This window comes from Lepus europaeus, chromosome 11, assembly GCF_033115175.1.
Source record: "Lepus europaeus isolate LE1 chromosome 11, mLepTim1.pri, whole genome shotgun sequence".
NCBI classification, from domain to species: Eukaryota; Metazoa; Chordata; class Mammalia; order Lagomorpha; family Leporidae; genus Lepus; species Lepus europaeus.
The window spans coordinates 44,109,906-44,130,911 of record NC_084837.1 but is presented as its reverse complement, the minus strand read 5'-3'; the positions used below and the strand labels follow the sequence as shown (position 1 = coordinate 44,130,911).

Below are 21,006 nucleotides of genomic sequence, written 5' to 3'. Positions count from 1 at the left end.
ATTCAGGAGACAATAAAGTATTCCTTTAATTCTATATTAATAGTTGTGGATACAGGGTAGGAGAGTTGGGCTATATTTAATTGCATTGCAAAGCCTACTTAAAACTCATCTCTTTAATTGTTTTAATGGACTCTCAAGAAGTATTAATCTTGATGGCATTGAAGGTAATTTTGTAACGAGAAACAAGAAAATATTGAGTTCTTGGAATCAGTGATTTCAAAAGAGACTGACTTTTTATGAAAGCACAAAAGTGTTATATGAGCATATCCATGTTTAAATCCAAAATAGTTCCAATAAGAGGAAATACAGATTCTAAATTGTAAGAATATATCATAAGTTTGAGTCTTCATAACATTGTAGATTTTGGAATACATTTTATGACATCATAGGTTGGATAAAAAAAAAATTTAAGATTTATTTATTTATGTGAAAGGCAGAGTTAGAGAGAGATGCAGAAAGAGAAAAATCTTCCATCTGCTGGTTCACTCCCCAAATGGACACAACAGTTGAGGCTGGGCCAGTCTGAAGCCAGAGCTACTTCCGGTTTCCCTGTGCGGTGCAGGAGCCCAAGCACTTGGGCCATTTTCTGCCGCTTTCTCATGCACATTAGCAAAGAGCAGCCAGGATTTGAACTGACACCCACTTGGAATGCTGGCATCACAGGTGGCGGCTTTACCCACTATGCCACAACACCAGCCCCAGGTTGGATGAAATTTGGTAGTAATCTTTTGGTAGTAATCATTGTTTATAGTTTTGGGCCTTTCTTTGATATTTAATACTGTATTTTGTATTATGTTTTTTTCATTATTTTCATCAAAGTGGCATAGTATATACTGTAGTCAATCAATTATGGTCTTAGTCTAGTCAGACTTACTAGTTCTGTAAACTTGGACAGGTCATTAATACTTCTGAACTTTAATTTTGCAGTTATATAATGACATTGATTTCCTAGTGTTACCCTTAGTTCTTTTCCACTTAAATTCTAAGAGCTTCCATATACTTTATTATACTTGAGTCTCATTAATGTATTTAGGGTACACTGTTCATATACTCCTGGTAAAGTGAAACTATGGATACTAAGATGTTTTCTTCCTCTTTTTGATATATTAGAAAGTAATGAGTGAGGAAATGGGGACAGATCTGTACTACAAGATGTAATAATGTGGGGGTCGGCGCTGTGGTGTAGCGGGTAGAGCCACCGTCTGTGGTGCCAGCATCCCATATGGTCCTGGATGCTCTGCTTCTGGTCGAGCTCTCTGCTGTGGTCTGAGAGAGAGTGGAAGTTGGCCCAGGTCCTTGGGCCCCTGCACCTGCGTGCAGGCTCCTGGCTTCAGATCAGCACAGCTCCAACCATTGCAATCATCTGGGGAGTGGACCAGCGGATGGAGGAACTCTCTCTCTTTCTCTCTGCTTCAGCCTCTCTTTAACTCTGCCTTTGAAATAAAATAAATAAATCTTTAAAAGATAAAAAAGATATATAATAAGGCAGTGCGATGCTTGCAACTCTATGTAGAATCTCTGCAAATGCAACAGCAACAAATATAGAATAATCAAGGACAAATTTATAGGCTACTCAAATATGAGTGACATTGCTATTGATGATGTGGCCCTCCCTCTTTTTAAGATTTATTTATTTATTTGAAAGGCAGAGCAACAAAGAAACAGGGGCCAGGGTAGGAGAAGAGAGATACCTTTCCATCCACTGGTTCACTCTCCAAATGGCCCCAAAACCTAGCTCTGAGCCAGGCTAAGCTAAGAGCTGGGGACTTTTATCTGTGTCTCCCATATGGGTGACAGCAGGAAGCTGTCTTGGAAGTTGAACAGGGTGGACTTGAACTGGCACTCCTCTGATGGGGATGCCAAGTGTAACAAGTGGTGGCTTACCGTGCTGTGCCACAATGCTGGTCCCTGATTTTTTTTTTCTTTAAATGATGAAAACTTCTTAGTGAGGTGTTGAGCAAAAATTAAATATAAATTCCTTGATTTACATGGGAGTTTAGTTCTAGAAATACCCATAGCAAGATAAGAGAGACTTGATTTTATATGTAAATTGGACTTTTACATTCTATGTTAATATAATTATAAGTAGGTTTTTTTTTTTTTAACTTGAATGTCCAGAAGGATAGGTGAAAATCCAGACCATTTGTCTGTGCAAGTGTGTAGAATTTGTTGGTGATTGCAGAATGTACTGTAATCCTAGCCCCTTTTCTACTACCAGTAAACATCTCAATTGTTTTATTGACTAAAAAACATTCCCTCCTATTTTAAATAAGTTCCCAGTTTCTACCACCCTTGTTGAGAACTACTGGTTTTAGATGTGGCAAGCTGAGGAAATTAGTACTGTAGAATAATAAATGATTATGTGACTTTTTGTAATTATACATTGATTAAGTTTAATTAAAATGGATAATTTGAGACTTTTACAGTTAAGATGACTGTATTGATGTGTTCTTATTTTTCCTAGTAAAATGAATGAAAATAAACCTGATGACTCACGGAACCTTGGTAAGTAACAATTTAAAATATTTTCATTCTAATAGATCTTTTTAGAAAGCTATTCAAAGAATGGAAATGAATTCCCTAAGATATGCTTAGTTCATTTGTATATGTAGCAAAGTATAATTGTATGTATTCACATCAACAAAAATGTGCTATCAGAGAGGACAAATTTATTTGCCAAATTTTATGTTTTCTCTATATATGTTTATTAGAGTTTATATCTTAATAGAACAGTATTATTTAATAAATATTTTTTCACTTTTTTATGACTTTTCTTTACAATAGGAAAAATGCAGGAGAGAACAATTTAAACAATATACAGAAGTTTAACATAAAAAGGAAAACTCATGTGCTCGTAGCAACCTCCCAATAAAGATACTGCCCTTTTTTTAAAAAATGAGAAATTATTTATTTTTAAAATTTGAGAGGCAGAGACACAGAGATGGAGGAGAGAGAGGGCACTCCCACCCTCTGGCTCATTCTCCAAATTCCTGCAATGGCTGAGATCATGTCAGTCCAAAGCCAGCAGCCAGAACCCAGATCCACATGAGTGGCAGGAATCCGGTTACTTTAGCCATCAACACTGCCTTCCAGGTTCTGTGCTAGCAGAAAGCTGGAGTCGTGAGCAGAAATAGATATTGAACCCAGGCACTTCAATATAGGACACAGATGTCTTTACTGTTAGCCTAGTAGTCTATCCCTAGATGCAGTCCTTTTGACCTCTGCATTTATTTTTGTGTTCTTTATTTGTTATGAAGAATATCAATTGATTTGCTACCATGAAAAATGAGGAATTTAAATGGCTACCGTATATTTTTTTACTACTACTACTTGTCCCTCCTCCAGTTTTTAAAGATCTTTTAAAATTCCTTTTAATATTAAATTACTATACTTAACACTTTGTCCCTTGACCTTCATTTTCAGAGATTATTTGTTGGCTCTGCATTATGTTGGATAAGAAAACTTGCTCTTGGGGCCAGTGTTGTGGCATGGTGGGTTAAGCTGCTACCTGCAGTGCCAGCATCTCATATCAGAATGCCAGTTAGAGTTCTGGCTACTCTGATCCTGTTTCCTGCTAATTCACTGGGAAGGCAGTGGAGGATGGCACAAGTATTGGGCCCTGTCAACCGCATAGGAGACAGAGATGGAATTCCTTGATCCTGGCTTCGGGCTGGCAAGGTACTTTCTGTTGTGGCCATTTGGGAGTGAACTAGCAGGTGGAAGATGATCCAGCTCTCCTACTCCATCACTCTGCCTTTCAAATAAATATACAAATCTTTTGAAAAGAAAAAAATGTGGTCCTATAACCCTCCATTTTCTTGCTTCTGCCTCCAGACTTGTATCAGCTTTGCAAATGGTTCTGAAATTTTAGTGATCTGTGAACTTTATGCATTTGCTAAATGCAAATATACCCTTATTGTTATTTACTTGATATTTTTCCCAAGATTGACTCTGTTTTTTCCTTACATGAATGTGTTTATTTTGTTACTGTGATAGAAGGTAGTCATTGTTAAAGAAGATAATAAATATAATAAAGTCAAAACAATTTTACTGAGTTGTATAAACATTAAAGTTAAAAATGGCAAAGCAGAAATATATACAAAAGTACTCTATAAAAATGCATGCATGAAGCCTAGTCTGTTCTGTAAAGAGAGGCAAGAGAGATGGGAACAAAAAAAAAGTCACAAGTCTACAACCTATTGCAGATGTACTTCCATTCAGAGTTTGTCATGAGGTCTGCCACTTTTCTGAAGTCTCAGCTAGTTCACAAGGACTCCTTTTCTCTTTCTCTTTTAGTCTCAGCTAATTCTGTGTTTTCTACTTCCTCTGGATAGCAGCATGCATGCTTACAGCTGAAAGTGTAGCTACTAGGGTTGAAGGAGTTATGATAGGAACAGCTGGTATAAAATGTCCAATGTGAATAAATTTTGGCAATTTACTGATATTAATTTGGACAACTCCTTCTCATAATGAAAGATGGAAAGTTGCAACCTTTTAAGGAGCTAGAGGAGGGACTTTGAGTTATGACTTCTAAGCTGGAGTGGAGAAGGGCAGTATACTGAGGGTATGTCGCAGTATTAAATATGAACAATTTCTTCCCAGTTCTAAAGTCTATTTTGTGTGCAGGCTGTTAACATATATAATGCTTTTTGTGTCATGCACACCTTGTTAATTATATTAATGTTTACTGTCTCAAGTAAGTTCTGCTGTTGTGTTCAATTTTGGTTTTTTTATTTAGAAATTGTTTTAAAAAGTATTTATTTATTTATTTATTTATTTATTTGAAAGGCAGAGTGACAGAGAAAGATCTTCCATCTGATAGTTCACTTCTCAGATGGCTGCAGTAGCCAGGTCTGGGCCAGGCTGGAGCAAGGAGCCAGGAATTCAACCCTGTCCCCCACATGGGAGGCAGGAAGCCAAGTACTTGGGCCATGTCCACAGCCTTCCCTGGTGCATTAGCTGGCACCCAAAGGATACTACAGTATGGCATGTTGATGTCCCAAGTGTGGCTTAACCTGCTGTGCCACAATGCTGGCTCCTGGCTTCATTTTTGAGGCTCCTGTCCTCAATTTTGAACATGAGGAAATAGAATCATAGAGTACTAGTGAAATAAACCAAGCACATAAAGAAAGATAGTGGAAAGAAAGATGGATTTTTTTTTTGAAGTTTTTATTTATTTGAGAGATAGCATTACAGACAGAGAGAAGGGGAGAGAGAAAGTCTTCCATCCACTAGTTCACTCCCCATATGACTGCAAGGGCCAGAGCTGAGCCAATCCAAAGCCAGGAGCCAGGAGCTTCTTCTGGATCTCCCACATTGATGCAGAGGCCCAAGTACATGGGCCATCTTCCACTGCTTTCCCAGGCTATAGGAAGAAAGCTGGATCTGGAGAAGAGCAGCTGGGACTCGAACCAGCATCCACATGGGATTCTGGCAGTGGCTTAGCCCACTACACCACAGCACCAACCCCTAGATATGGAATCTTAAAGGAATAGAACTCATAGATGCAGCACAAAGGTGTAGCGGATAAATCTGCCGCCTGCAGTTCCGACATCCCATATGGGTGCTGGTTCAAGTCCTGGCTGCTCCACTTTGAATCCAGTTCTCTACTATGGCCTGGGAAAGCAGTAGAAGATGGCCCAAGTCCTTGGGCCCTTGTACCCATGTAGGAGACCTGGAAAAAGCTCCTGGCTCCTGGCTTCAGATTGGCACTGCTCCAGCCATTGCAGCCAACTGGGGAGTGAACCAGCTGATGGAAGACCTCTCTCTCTGCCTCTCCTCTCTCTGTGTAACTTTGACTTTCAAGTAAATAAATAAATCTTTAAAAAAAAAAATAAAAAGAGAACCAGAGAATAGTGGTTACCAGGGCCTGGAGTTGAAGGGCAAGGTGAACATCATGGAAAAAATACGCAAGATTTCATTTAGAAGAAATAAATTTATGTGCTCTATTGTATAACATGGTCAGTATAGTTAATAATAGTATACTTTCTGTATACTTGAAAATCAGTAAGAGGGAAGATTTTAAGTGTTCTTACCGTAAATAGATGATATAAAGTAACACATATAATTAGCTCTATTTAGCCATTCTACAATATATACATATTTCAAAACATCATTTGTACAACATAAATGTGTACAAAGACAAAAAAAAGTGTGGAATTAAGTCTCAACATGACCCTGACTCTGCAAGTCATTTATTTTTGTGTGTATGTGTATATATGTGTAGTAAAATACACATAAATAAAAAGCACCATTATAATCATTTCAAAATATACAATTTGTTGACATTTAGTATGTTTACAATTTATGAAACCATCACCATTATTTAGTTTAAAACAGTTTTATCAACCCCAAAGCATACTCTCTACTCAGTAGGCAGTCAGTCACCTTGTCTTCAGCACCTGGCAACCACTAATCTGCTTTTTGTCTATCTCTAGAGTCACCTATTCTAGAAGATCTAATCCATATGTAAATGGAATTGTTCAATAATGTAGCCTTTTGTGCTTGACTTCTTTCACTTAGCATAATGCTTCTTATCCATATTGTAGCATGTTTCAATACTTTATTCCTTTCTGTTGCTAAATAGTATTCTATTGTATGGATATATACCATATTTTGTTCATCCATTTATCCACCTGTTGAATAACATTTGGTTTGATTGTACTTTGTAAACAGTGCTGCTAGTGAGCATTATTAGTATGAAAGTATTTGACAACCTCTTTTCATTTCTTTGGCTACAGTAGAATTATATCACTTGGTAACTGTTTTTAACTTTCTGAGAAACTGATGAAACTCCATGTTTAACTTTCTGAGAAACAAAGTGACTACATAATTTTCCATTTCTAGTAGTAGTGTATGAGGGTTTTAATTTGTCTGGGTCCTTGCCAACTTGTTATTATCTGACATTTTGAGTATAGCTATCCTTGTGGGTATGAAGCAGTGTTCCATTGTGGTTTAAATTGCATTTTCCTGTTGGCTGATAACAAATGATATTAAGAATTATTTAATGTACTTAGTGACTGTTTTTGTATCTTTGGAGAAATGTATATTTTGATCCTTCGCCTGGTTTTAAATTGGATTGTTTTTGTTCTTGAGTTGTAAAGAGTTTCTTACATATTCTGGTTCCTATGCCTTTGTCAGGAAAGAGTTTCCCAATATTTTCTTCCATTCTGTAGAGTGTCTTTTTACTCTACTGATAGTGTCCTTTGAGGCACAAAAGTTTAAAATTTTGACAAAGCTCAATTTATCTTTTTTGTTGTTGTTTAGCCTTTGGTGTTATATAAATTGTTATATAAATTTTTATTGCCAAATCCCATATTTCCTTCTAAGAATTTTATAGTTTTGCCTCTTAGATAAAAGGCCCTTGGTCTGTTTTGAATTAATTTTTGTGTATGATGTGAGACATGAGTTCAATTTTATTCTTTTGCATATAGCTATCTAGTTGTATCTTTTTCCATGGAATAGTCTTGGCACCCTTGTTAAAAAGCAGTTGACCATAATTGTATGGGTTTATTCCTGGATACTTTTCCATTGTTTTGTGTGTCTATACCTCTGCAAATCCATACTGTTGACTACTGTTTTAATCTTTTCTCCTTTTCTTGGTGAGTCTAGCCAAAGTTTTACTGATTTTTTTGTGGGTCTTTCAAAAAATCAAGTTTTATTTCTATTGATTCTCTTAATTGTTTGGTATTCCTATTTTGGTTTTGTCTGCTCTACCTAATCTTTCCTTTTACCTTTTTTTTTTTTTTTTTTTTTTTTGCTAATTTTGGTTTAGTTTCCTCTCTCTCCCCCAACCCCAACTTGTTAAGGTATAAAATCAGGTTATTGATTTGTGATCTCATTTTTTTTTTAAGATTTATTTATTTATTTGAAAGGCAGAGTTACAGAGAGAGAGAGAGAGAGAGATTGATCTTCCATCTGCTGGTTCACTCCCCAGATAGGCACAAATTGGGCTGATCTGATGAAGCCAGGAGCTATGAGCTTCTTCTGGGTCTCCCATGTGGATGCAGGGGCTCAGGCTCTTGGGCCATCTTCTGCTTTCCCAGGCATCGCAAGTGGAGCAGCCAGGACTGGGCACCCATATGGGATGCCAGCACCCTGGGCGGCGGCTTAACCCACTACACCACAGCATCAGCCCTGCAATCTTTTTTTTTTTTTTTTTTTTTTCTTTTTGACAAGCAGAGTGGACAGTGAGAGACAGAGACAGAGAGAAAGGTCTTCCTTTTTGCCGTTGGTTCACCCTCCAATGGCCGCTGCGGCCGGCGCATCTCGCTGATCCAAAGCCAGGAGCCAGGTGCTTCTCCTGGTCTCCCATGTGGGTGCAGGGCCCAAGCACTTGGGCCATCCTCCACTGCGTTCCCAGGCCACAGCAGAGAGCTGGCCTGGAAGAGGGGCAACCGGGATAGAATCCGGCGGCCTAACCAGGACTAGAACCCGGTGTGCCAGCGCAGCAAGACGGAGGATTAGCCTGTTAAGCCACGGCGCCGGCCAGCCCTGCAATCTTTTTAATGAAAGTTTTCATGAGCTTAACCTCAATAAAAATTTAGGGATTTCCACATCTTTTCTGAGCATGCATACATCCTTGGAAATGTCTCGAGGCCTTCCTATGTTATGTAGTATATGTGGAAATTTTTCAAAGCCCTTATTTCCCCAAGTATTTGTTTTCTTTAGCATTTTCTTTCCTAGGCTTTTTGGTTCATCAGCTGCTTTCTCTGACTGTTTTCTGTTGCCCCAAGGCACTCCCAACTAGTTATGACAGTACTTCAAAAAGTTATTAGAAAATAGAGTTAAAAGATGTTTGCTTATATTAAATTTTTTTCTGAAATTTATAAACACAAGGAGTTATCAAAAGATTATATAATGCATATTATGAAAAAACTTTGCATAGATTTTAATTTCCATTTTTTTCATGAACTGTTTGAAGTATGCTAGTACTTGTTTTAGCCCTGAGAAAGTTCAGAGCTAAGTGAAATGAAGACAGCACTTTAGCCCATCCCTCAGGGAACCACCTCAGAATCACTTTTGAGAGAAACGTCCGTGTTACTTCCTGTTGACCAGCAATCTGTATCTGGAATTAGACCATATTAGTTAAGTTAGATAAATTAAAATGCTGTCATCAAAATTTGGCAGCTTGTCTCTTCATTAAGCATTCCCTTAATTTTTATAAGTTTATTTGATTGCGGAACTTCTAAAAAATTGATTCTGACAGTTTTAGCAGCTTAATCATTGCTTTAGAAGAATGGAGTTTTGGAGTTCCTAATCCATCATTTTCTTTGGTGTTAATCTCAGAGGTTGCCATTTTAACCACATAATGGAATTAATCATTAAAAACTGATGGAAAAAAGTAAAGTCACATTAAAGTGTTAGAAATAGGTACTGAAAATTTTAAGTTACCAATAACAATATAATGTGATTTGCTGTCTCAGAAACGATTTAATGCATCAATTAAGAGAAACACCAATTCCATAGTTTTTTAAAATTAAATGTTTTTGTGTCTTTATTTTTTCTCTGCTAGCTTGTGTTTTCTGTCGAAAAAATGATGACTGTCCTAGTAAGTATGGAGAAAAGAAAACTAATGAGAAGTGGAATCTCACTGTACATTACTATTGTTTGGTGAGTATAATTTATAATTAAATTCTGGAGAGTTAATGTTGTAAAGAAAATTAGATACTGCTACTAATTTTTGAAAATTAGATGTCATTTAACTTCTCTGGATCTTGTTTTGCCTATGTGTAAAAATGGAATTTTTGGGAAATCATATTCTAAGATTCTGAAAGTACTTGATATATATACCGAGTTATCATCATAACCTGTTTGTTTTTGTCTAACCATTTGGGGGCTTAAAGAAAGAAAAAGGAGAAAATTATTAGGTCCATAAAGGAGGTGTTCTATTTCCCACTGTCTTATTTCCTTTGTTGCTAGTGATAAATCTCAGAAAAGACTTGTTTGAGGGTTCAGGGAGTAGAAGAAAAATATTTTATTTCACAGAAAGCCCAAAAAGAGAAATTCTGGCTAAAGCAAATAAATATTTGTGGAAAAGGAAACAATTTAATTTATGAGTGATTTATTTATTTATTTATTTGAAAGAATTATACTGGAGAGAGAAGGAGAGGCAGAGAGAGAGAGAGAGGTCTTCCATCCACTGGCTCACTCCCCAAATGCCACAACAGGGTGGAGGGAGCTGCACCGATCCGAAGCCAGGAGCCAGGAGCTTCCTCCAGGTCTCCCACACCGATGCAGGGGCCCAAGGACCTGGGCCATCCTCCATTGCTTTCCCAGGCCACAGCAGAGAGCTGGATTGGAAGTGGAGAAGCTGGGACACGAACTGGTACCCACATGGGATGCTGGCACTGCAGGCAGCGGCCTTACCTGCTATGCCACAGCGCCAGCCCCAAAAGTAATTTCTAGCTGAGAATTCATCCCTCGTTTGTTCCACTTTGTCTTCATCTTTCACTTCATTGAATCTATGCCTAACGATATTAGTAGCATCATCACTACAATAGCGTGTCAAGGATGAATAGGTATGCACAGTGTTTTATGACACTGTTGTCCATTACTGCTTAACATATCATTGTAAAATTTAGCAATTAAACAGCATTTATTATCTGACATACTTTCTGAGGGCTAGCACTCTATTATCAGCTTAGCTGAGTAACTGGTTCAGAGTAACCCATGAGAAAAAGATGTCGCCAGATTCCATCTGAAGGCTTTACTGAGCTGGAAGAGCCCAGCCTTTGGTGGCTTATTTGCATGGCTTTAGCCACTGTTCCTCCTATCTATTGACAGGATGTCTTGGTTTCTTGAACTCTTTCTTAGTAGTAGGGCTACTCATAGCATGGTATCTTTCTTCCTCAAAGCGGGTGATCAGACACACACACACACACACCCCAGATAAAACCATTTGATATAGTGTTCACAGAACACACCATTGTCACTTTTGCTTTCATCTGTTTGTTAGAAGTAAGTGTAGCCCACTGTCAAGGTTAGGGAAATTAAACTCTATCTCTTAAAGGAAAGAATATCAACAAAAGTATTAAAGATTTATTTGTGTTATTTGAAAGTCAGAGAGGGAGAGGCAGAGAGAGAGAGGTCTTATATCTGCTCGTTTGCTTCCTAAATGGCTGTAATGGCCAGGGCTAAGCCAGGCTGAAGCCAGGAGCCAGGATCTTCTAGGTCTCCCATGTGGGTGCAAGAGCTCAAGAAATTGGGCCATCTTCCACTGCATTCCCAGACACATTAGCTGGGAGCTGGATCGGAAGTGATGCAGCTGAGACTCGAACTGGCACTCATATGGGATGCCGGTGTTGTTGGGAATGACAACCTGCTATGCCACAGTGCCGGCCCCTGTCAACAAATCTATAAACATACTTTGTTTACTTATTTATTTGAGAGAGAGATGGAGAGAGAGAGAAACAGTTCCCATCCTGTAGTTCACTCCCAGAGTAGTGTCAGGGACAAAAGCCAGGAGCTAGAAACCCAATCCAAGTATCTCACATGGATGAGAGACCTAATTACTTGAGCCATCACCTGCTGCCTTCCAAGATCTATATTAGCAGGAAGCTGGAGCTAGGTATTGAACCCAACTATATCAGTATGGGATGTGTACATCTTAACCAGTAGGCTAAGTGACCCCCATGTGGACATATTTTTAAACCTACCACCATCCATGTTAAAATTCCTTCTATAACTCCTTAAAAAATAAAAATCCAGAGTGTTACTTGATAGCTTGCTAAGAGTACTTTTGTGCCCACAGGTGCTCTAGATGAAATAGACTTATACCATTGCTTAAGGGAACATGAATTTGACATTCTAAATGCTTCTAATTGGGATCTATTACTTTCTGAAATACAAAAAGTCTTTCAGAAAAGAATCTTTTCTAAAAGTTTAATTTTTATGCAGTAGAATTAGGTGAGCTAAGCTGTTTTACTAGTCAGTGGGTTATTGTTTCATAACTAACTCAAGTGATAGATCATTTTTGTTTTTCTTTTAGTATACTGCTTAAGAAATCACAAATTTGCCTTTTTGAAGTATTTTTGAATTTTTTAATGTGTTTGAGTTGAACATAACAGAATTTTCCTAATATTCTCCCTTATTTTATTAATGAGCATAATAAAGAAGAAATGTACTGATCCCTTTTAAGATTCTTTTTCCTTATGAATAGGAAAGTATAATAATGGTATATATTATAAGTGATAATAGAATACTAGAGTTGAGACAGACTTAAGAGACAGTCTAGTTCAGTGTTCTTATTTTCATGTTTAAGGTCAGAGACATTAAATTACTTGATTAGGATTCCAGAAGTTTAGGCACAGAGTCCTGTTTGAAGGACAAGATTTATTTCTTTTTTAAAGATTAATTTTATTTACTTGAAAGGCAGGCAGAGTGACAGGGAGAAAAGGGGGAGAGAGAGAAAGAGATCTTCCATTCTCTGGTTCACTTCCCAAAGGGTGACAACAGCCAGGATTGAGTCAGGCCAAAGCCAGGAGCCCAGAACTCCATCCAGGTCACCCACATGAGTGGCAGGGATGCAGATATTTGGGCCATCTTCCATTGCTTTCCCAGGTTCATTAGCAGCGAGCTGGATAGGAAGCAGAGCAGCCAGGACTTGAACCCAGTAAGGGATGCTAGTGTTACAATCACCAGCTTAACTGATTGTGCCATAACACCAGCCCCAGGACAAGATTTATTATTCAGCCTATCCTTTTTCTTGGTTCATGCTGCCTGAACATTAAATTATGAAGTTAAGATGAGATTTTTTTAAATTGAGACAATAACTTGGATTCAATAGGTTTCCCTATAAAATAGATCTTTTATGATTCAGAATTTTGCTACGTTTGATTTTTTTAATGAATTATTCTTTTATTTATTATTTATTATTCATTTTGAAAGGCAGAGAGAGGGTGAGAGAAATCTTCATCAACTAGTTCAACTCCGAAGTGCCCACAACAGCCATGGCTGGACCAGACTGAAGTCAGGAGCTAAAATCTCCTTCCATGTCTCCCACATGGATGGCAGGGACCCAAGTACTTGAGCCATCATCTGCTGCCTCTCAGGGTCTACATTAGCAGAAAGCTGAATTAGAAATACAGTACCCTCTCCTCTCTCTGTGTAACTCTGACTTTTAAGTAAATAAATAAGTCTTTAAAAAAACAAACAGAAGAGACGGCGCTGTGGAACAGTGGGTTAACGCCCTGGCCTAAAGCGCTGACTTCCCATATGGGTGCCAGTTTGGGACCCAGCTGCTCCACTTCCAATCCATCTCTCTGCTGTGGCCTGGGAAAGCAGTAGAAGATGGCCCAAGTCCTTAGGCCCCTGCACCTGAGTGGGAGACCCAGAGGAAGCTCCTGGCTCCTGGCTTTGGATCAGTGCAGCTCCAGCCGTTGTAGCCATCTGGAGAGTGAACCATCAGATGGAAGACCTCTCTCTCTCTCTCTCTGCCTCTCCTCTCTGTGTAACTGTGATTTTCAAATAAACAAGTACATCTTTAAAAAAATAAATACAATGCAATAAATAAAATAAAATGTACAGTAAGCAAGACTAAGAACAAGAACTCCAGTAAGGGCTAAGGGTATCGCAAGCAGTGACTTAACCACTGTACCAAATGCCCACCCCTCACCTAGATCTAAAGTTAGCCTAAAAGGACACAGAATTGTCTATTTATTGTCTGTATTTATTATTGCTGTAATTATAGCTCTATACTACTTTCTACACCTTTTTTTCTAAAGCTTAATTATAGGTATTTCTTTTCCTCCTTTCTCATCTTCCTACCCATTTCAGTTACTTACTACCTTCTATCTCTACTTCAAATACTTTTAGAAACTAGTTTGGAGATATGAATTGTTAATGTAGTATCTTCCAGATCAAATGCTAGGAGTAGCTTCTATCTTTCTTCATGAGAGATAAATATTACAGATAGTTGCTTGAGCTTTGAGTCATTTTATATCCATTTTTATTGAAGTGATATGAATTCATATTTTTAATATAATCTAGTTTCTTAAAAGGGTTTGCTTTCTAATGGAAAATATATTTATAGTTAATGTCAAGTGGAATTTGGCAGAGAGGTAAAGAAGAAGAAGGAGTGTATGGTTTTCTAATAGAAGACATCAGGAAGGAAGTAAATAGAGCTTCTAAACTGGTAAGTAAATTATTTTTCTTACTAAACTAAGTATCTAAGAATTATCAATAATGAGGAAGTCCTTTTCATCAGTTTCTGTAATAGGAATATTTTCTAATGCATATTTTTGTCAAATGTGATTAATGTTAGTAAAATATTTTATGTTTTTGCAAATGAATGAGCGCTACACTGACCCTGGATAATACATGTAACTTCACTTCCTTATTGTGTTCTAATCTATCCATCATTTCACCCATTCTAATGATCATAGCTCCACTCTTTAATTCTGAAGCATTCCAACTTTTTACTTCATCCTTTAAAAAAAAAAAAAAAAGCTTTATTTGTTTGAAAAGCAGAGTTACAGAGAGGGAGAGAACTTCCATCTGCTGGTTCCCTCCCCAAATGGCCACAGTGGCTAGGGTTGAGCTAAGCCGAAGTCAGGAGCCTGGAATTGTGTCTGAGTCTCTCACATGGGTGGCAGGGGCCCAAGTACTTGGGCTCCTGTTGCTTTCCCAGGTGTATTTGCAAGGAGCTGATTGGGAAGTGGAATAGCCCGGACTCAAAGCAGAGATCATGTGGAATGCCAGTATTGCAGGCAGTGGCTTAACTGTGCCACAATGCTAGCTAGCTCTTCTGTGTGTCTTAAATCTTTTGTTTTCTCTTTTAAGGACAGCAGTGTCCTTGAAAGATGATATTATCCTAAGATCTTTAACTTGATTACGTCTGCAAAGATCTTATTTCCCATTCAATTCATAGGTACTGGGAGTTAGGACTTGAATGTAGCTTTTTGGGGACCAGAATTCAGTACTCTATAGGTATACTTATTCACTTTGTTACAGTACAGTAGTCTTGGCCAGTTTTTTACAGACTGGTTTATAATATTGTTTTCCTGTTATTGTTTCCTATTTTTTGTGCTTTCTGTTGAGATTTCAGTATGGCTTGCATGTATAACCATTATGTTTTTAAAATCTTTCAGTTTAAAATATTTTCACAAGTAGGAAGAAAAAGACTCCTAGTGTCTTCCAGTTGTTTCTCGGTAGAACATTTTTTTTTTCAGCAAATTTCTGTCATCACAGTTATTAAATGATGAAAATAATTTTTAGACACTCCCCATGAGAAATATTCATTTTTAATCTTGGTCTTATTATAGTACTCAAATTTTGTGTTCCTGTTCCCTGTTTTCATAATTTCCTCTAGAAATGCTGTGTTTGCAAGAAAACTGGTGCTTCAATTGGATGTGTTGCACCTCGATGTAAACGGAGTTATCATTTCCCATGTGGACTTCAGGGAGAATGTATTTTCCAGTTTACCGGAAATTTTGCGTGAGTTATTTAACTATTAAATATGAAAGATGGATATAAGAGAGTGAAAAATGGATATTCCAATGATATAATTTCCTTGTAAAGTTTGCACATATACAATATGTAATGATACATAAAATATCCCATTCCCCACTCCCAGCTTTAATGGGGTCTTTTCTAAAAGCCTACCAAGTCTTTGAGACTAGCCATATCTAGAATAGGCTTAATGAGTGTTCACTTTCAGCTTTCAGCTGTAGGACAAAACACAGAAAATTGGTCAAATTTTTCTCCTTACGTAGTTCTGGATTTTCATGCCACTCTTTTTGGTGTTACTAGTCCATTTTCCTTTCATAGTACTATATGCAGTTCTGAGTAAATTAAAGGCATATACTTTTTTTTGCCCAAGAAATAAATATTATGCCCTAGGATGTTCCTGAAAATATTGCTTTCTGAATACAAAGTTAAACATCAGGATTTTATAAAATTTGACATTTTGTATCATGCATGTTTTATTTTTTCTAGTCTTTGGGTTCTTAACCTATATATTGGATTGTCACAATGTAAGAAACTGAAGTTTATAAAATGCAAATAGAAATAAAGTGGACTAGAAATAGGTTATTATTATATGTAGTTTATTGTTAGGATTATAGTGCTTTTTAAGTATAAATTCTGTATTCCTTTAATTTTATTCAATGTTGAATAAAAAGTATATACTCAGTTGTTGAAGGTAATAGTATGTATACTTGGTTGCTAATAGTGTTACATAGAATTCTTTTTTTTTTTTTTTTTTTGACAGGCAGAGTGGACAGTGAGAGAGAGAGAAAAGGTCTTCCTTTTGCCGTTGGTTCATCCTCCAATGGCTGCTGCGGCCAGCGCACCGCGCTGATCCGAAGCCAGGAGCCAGGTGCTTATCCTGGTCTCCCATGTGGGTGCAAGGGCCCAAACACTTGGGCCATCCTCCGCTGCCCTCCCAGCAGAGAGCTGGACTGGAAGAGGGGCAACCGGGACAGAATTCGGTGTCCCGACCGGACTAGAACCCCGGGGTGCCAGCACCGCAAGGCGGAGGATTAGCCTATTGAGCCACGGTGCCGGCCACATAGAATTCTTAAATTCTATATGAGATAAGTCTTACCTCCTCCAAAGGTTTATATTTTGAAGATCCATTGCCCCTTGATCATCCATTGTGACACTGACTTACAGTGCCAAGACTCTAGTCTATTGATGGTTAATTATGAGACAGATAAAAATGAATTTTTCTCTCATATACATGAATTATAGTGCTAGCCTAGTTAAGCTTTGCAATTCATTAGATACTGTTCTTAAATTACATTTTTAGGTCATTTTGCTGGAAGCATCGACCTGTTCAAATAATTACATCTAACAATTATAGAGACTCTTTACCATGTACCATTTGTTTGGAATTTATTGAGCCTGTTCCAACTTATAGCATATTACGAAGTCCTTGCTGTAAGAATGCTTGGTTTCATAGAGACTGTTTACAGGTAAGATGTGTTTTGTAATCTTTGTTTGATTGATAAATTTGTCACTTGCTGATTAGAATTTTAAATTAGGAAGAATTGGTATGTGTATGTTAGCTCTTAAAAACTGTTAATCTTATAAATAGCTTTAAAGCATTCAGTTAAAAGCATATTTTACATATAAAATTCACTAATCTAGTGTGCAATTAAAATCTTAATAGGTAAGATGCAACCTTTTAATGTATATTTATACTTACAAAATTTTATTGTTTTAACCTAAAAGCTTTGTTTGTATTTCACAATGAGTAATAAGCAGATTTTAATCCCAAAATTCTACTTACATATTTCAGTTGCAGAAACCAGGATGCATAAAGTGATAGTAGTAACTTTAAAAGCAGGCTAAGATATTCAAATGTTGAGAAGTCATTTTTTTTTCTCCTATCATAAAGACTGTCATAACTTCTTGACTGGGAGCTGATTACTGTCAATGAATTAAAAGTATTCATTCTTTGAGAGTCACTTTGTATATCAAAATTGTTGACTGATTTTCAAGTAAATTGAATGTAAAATACAACATTAAGCATAATTTATTGTTCTTTGATTTGGAAAATTTTTTATTTTTTTGAAAGACATTTTATTTATTTGACAGACTGAATTAGAGAGAGAAAGGGGGGAAAGATAAGAGTGCTTTTGGGGACCAGCACTGTGGTGTAGCAAGTCTTCAATCTCTATTTCTTCCTCTCTCTCTTCTCTCTGTGACTCTGCCTTTCAAATAAATAAAGATGTCTTTTTCTTTTTTTAAAAAAAGAGCAAATGTCCATCTGCTGATTAACTCCCCAAACAGCCACAATGGCCAGGACTGGGCCAGGCTGAAGCCAGGAGCCAGGAGCTTCATTCTGTCTCCCACATGGGTGCAAGGACCCAAGGATTTGGGCCACAGTCCACTGCTTTCCCAAGCACATAAGCAGGGAGCTGGATCAGAAGTGTAGCAGTGAGGACTCAAACCCAGTGCCCATATGGGATGCTGGCATTGCAGGTGAAGGCTTAGCCTGTTAACGCCATGACATTGGCCCCTTGAATATTTTTAAAACATCCAAATTATTATTAATTTCAAATATGTAATAAATATTTGTGAAAATGCCAGGTGATGTAATAGAATGCTAATAACATAAATTTACTCTAGATTAATATTGTTTTATTATTTTTGAAAATGTTTATTTGAGAGGCAGAGAATAGAGACAGAGAGAGCGCTCCTATGTGCTGCTTCATTCTCCAAATACCCCCGGCATTGGCCAGGGTTGGGCCAAGGCCAGTGCTAGGAGGTGGGAACTCAATCCAGGTTTTCCACGTGGGTGGCATGGACCCAATTGCTTGAACCACCACTGCTGCCTCCAAGGGTCCATTTTAGTTGGAAGCTGGAGTCAGAAGCCAGAGCAAGGAAGTAAATCTGGCACTTAGGTATGAGACCAGGGGCATCCTAATCAGTGTCTTAACTGCTAGGCCAAATGTCCACCTCAATACTGTTAAAGTTAGAAGATACAAATTCTCTTATATTTTAATGAAGTCAGTAGCAGGGTCAACAGAGCAAGTGTTGGGGAACAGTGGGTTAAAGCAATGCTTGGGATATCTGCATCCCATGTCAAAGTACTGATTCAAGTCCTGGCTGCTCTGCTTCCAGTCTAGTTTCCTACTTAGATGCCTGGAGGCAGCAGATGATGGCCCAAGTACTTGGGCTCCTACCATCTATGTGGAAGACCCAGATGGGGTAATTGACTCCTGGCTTCGATCTGGTTCAGGCCCAGCTTTTGCAGTCAACGAGGTGTGAGCCAGCTGTTGGAAGATATCTCTCTTTCTATGTCTATCCTCCCTCTCTCCATCATTCTGCCTTTCAAATAAATAAATAAATATTTAGTAAGAAAATATTAATAGTAGTCCAAGTAATAAAACTTAATTAATTTCTTGGTTTTTTTGGTATAGTTCTTGTACTATACTTAGGATTATTCAGTTAAAAGTGGCAGAGTGAAGCCTGTTTTGTTGAGGAAATCCTGGAAATTTCATTAATTCTTGAAAAGAACTGTTTATAAAAGGATCCCATAGAGTGCGGCTTAAAAACGTCATCATCTAGTGTTATCCTTACTTACAGAGGGAGAAGAAGTTCATTGTTATATGAGATTCTTTAAAAAGTAATTTATCTTAATGAAAGGTTTATATTTGAATGAATGTAATTGCTGCCAAATGTTTCATCTTGTTAATTTTATAATATATTATTTTTCAAGACAAATAAGATCTGTCTCATTTATGTATTAAAAATGAAGCAAGGCCGGCGCCGTGGCTTAACAGGCTAATCCTCCGCCTAGCGGCGCCGGCACACCAGGTTCTAGTCCCGGTCGGGGCACGAGATTCTATCCCGGTTGCTCCTCTTCCAGGCCAGCTCTCTGCTATGGCCCGGGAGTGCAGTGGAGGATGGCCCAAGTGCTTGGGCCCTGCACCCGCATGGGAGACCAGGAGAAGCACCTGGCTCCTGGCTGCGGATCAGCATGATGCACTGGCCGCAGCGGCCATTGGAGGATGAACCAACGGCAAAAAGGAAGACCCTTCTCTCTGTCTCTCTCTCACTATCCACGCTGCCTGTCCAAAAAGAAAAAAAAAATGAAGCAGAAGGGCCGGCGCCGTGGCTCACTTGGCTAATCTTCCACCTGTGGCGCCGGCACCCCAGGTTCTAGTCGGGGTGCTGGATTCTGTCCCGGTTGCTCCTCTTCCAGTCCAGCTCTCTGCTGTGGCCCATGAGTGCAGTGGAGGATGGCCAGGTCCTTGGGCCCTGCACCTGCATGGGAGACCAGGAGGAAGCACCTGGCTCCTGGCTTCAGATCGCCACAGCACACAGGCCGCAATGCACCAGCTGTAGTGGCCATTTGGGGGGTGAACCAATGGAAAAGGAAGACCTTTCTGTCTGTCTCTCTCTCTCTCACTGTCTAACTCTGCCTGTCAAAAGAAAAAAAAATGAAGCAGAAAACTCTCAAACTTGACCTAGTATTCATAGGGCTTTTTCGGAACACTGTGAAATTACTAAATTTTTAATTCTAAACAGAAATGGTATTATTAACAAAATGAGTATTTTTATGCCAATATAATCTAAAATCATAGCCACGTGGATACCTGTGTGTGAAATAAAAATTGGTAGGCAATTGTTACTTGATTAGAGCACATGGAGATAGGGCTGGTTCTTAAATCACTTTTCTGAAGGACCTTTTATGGCTTTCCACTTTGATACCAGAGCCTTAACTGAAATAGTATTTGGAGTCTACCCTGTCTACATAACTGTATATGGTTAAACAAATGTCATTACTTGTTACCACAAGTGCTATACTTTGAGATTTTGTTGAGTAGAGACTAGAGATAAGAACTTCATAAGAACTTTCCACTCTGCATGTCAGAATTATCAGTATTTATGTTCAGTTTTAACTCATCATTGTTCTAGTCTTATTAGTATGTTCATGTGTCCTATGTCATTTCCCCCCTCCATATCAGGTACTTCTTGTATCACATCTTACATTTAGTAAGGTCTTGGTGTCTGCCTATGCTTGCTCAGAGATTTCAGTAACTTGTTGCTTTCCTCCTATATGTTGTGTGTGTGTGTGTGTGTGTAAAAGGGCAAACACATGCACCTCTTTCTAGTTGTCTGAACCTGGAATGGTCTTTATTTACTTCCTTCTTCACCATTACACAAATCATACTCCAACTATATAAGGGCTACTTTGTAAGTATCTTTTTTTGTTCTTCCTCTTTTATTGGAATCCTACTCCTGTTGCTTTAACTTCATATACTTTTAACATTTATTTATTTAGTGATTCACTTGAGAGATAGAAATAGACACATGGAAACATAGAGCTCTTACCTACTGGTTCACTCCCATTCATTTCCCAAGTACAATATCTGAGGCTGGGCTAGTCTGGGGCCAGAAGTAGGAGTTTAGAAATGAAATCTATGTCTCCCACCAGAGTGTCAGGAACGCAACTACTTGACCCATTACCTGATACCTCCATGGGTCTGCGTTGACAGGAAGCAGGAATTGAACCCAGGCATTCCACTATTGTCTTATCTTGTGTCCCAATTG

At 38.2% G+C, this 21,006-nt stretch overlaps 1 protein-coding gene across 2 annotated transcripts in view; it reads left to right on the top strand.

The window, feature by feature from the left end:
• G2E3 (G2/M-phase specific E3 ubiquitin protein ligase) overlaps positions 1–21,006 on the top strand; it is a 69,210-nt gene that overhangs the window by 19,833 nt on the left and 28,371 nt on the right. For both annotated transcript variants that reach the window (XM_062205332.1, XM_062205333.1), the window contains 5 exons: positions 2,465–2,505; positions 9,515–9,612; positions 14,033–14,134; positions 15,311–15,435; positions 16,751–16,916. In XM_062205332.1, coding sequence (XP_062061316.1) covers positions 2,469–2,505; positions 9,515–9,612; positions 14,033–14,134; positions 15,311–15,435; positions 16,751–16,916 — 528 coding nt within the window. In that variant the 5' untranslated portion in view covers positions 2,465–2,468. The remainder of the gene's footprint in view (positions 1–2,464; positions 2,506–9,514; positions 9,613–14,032; positions 14,135–15,310; positions 15,436–16,750; positions 16,917–21,006) is intronic.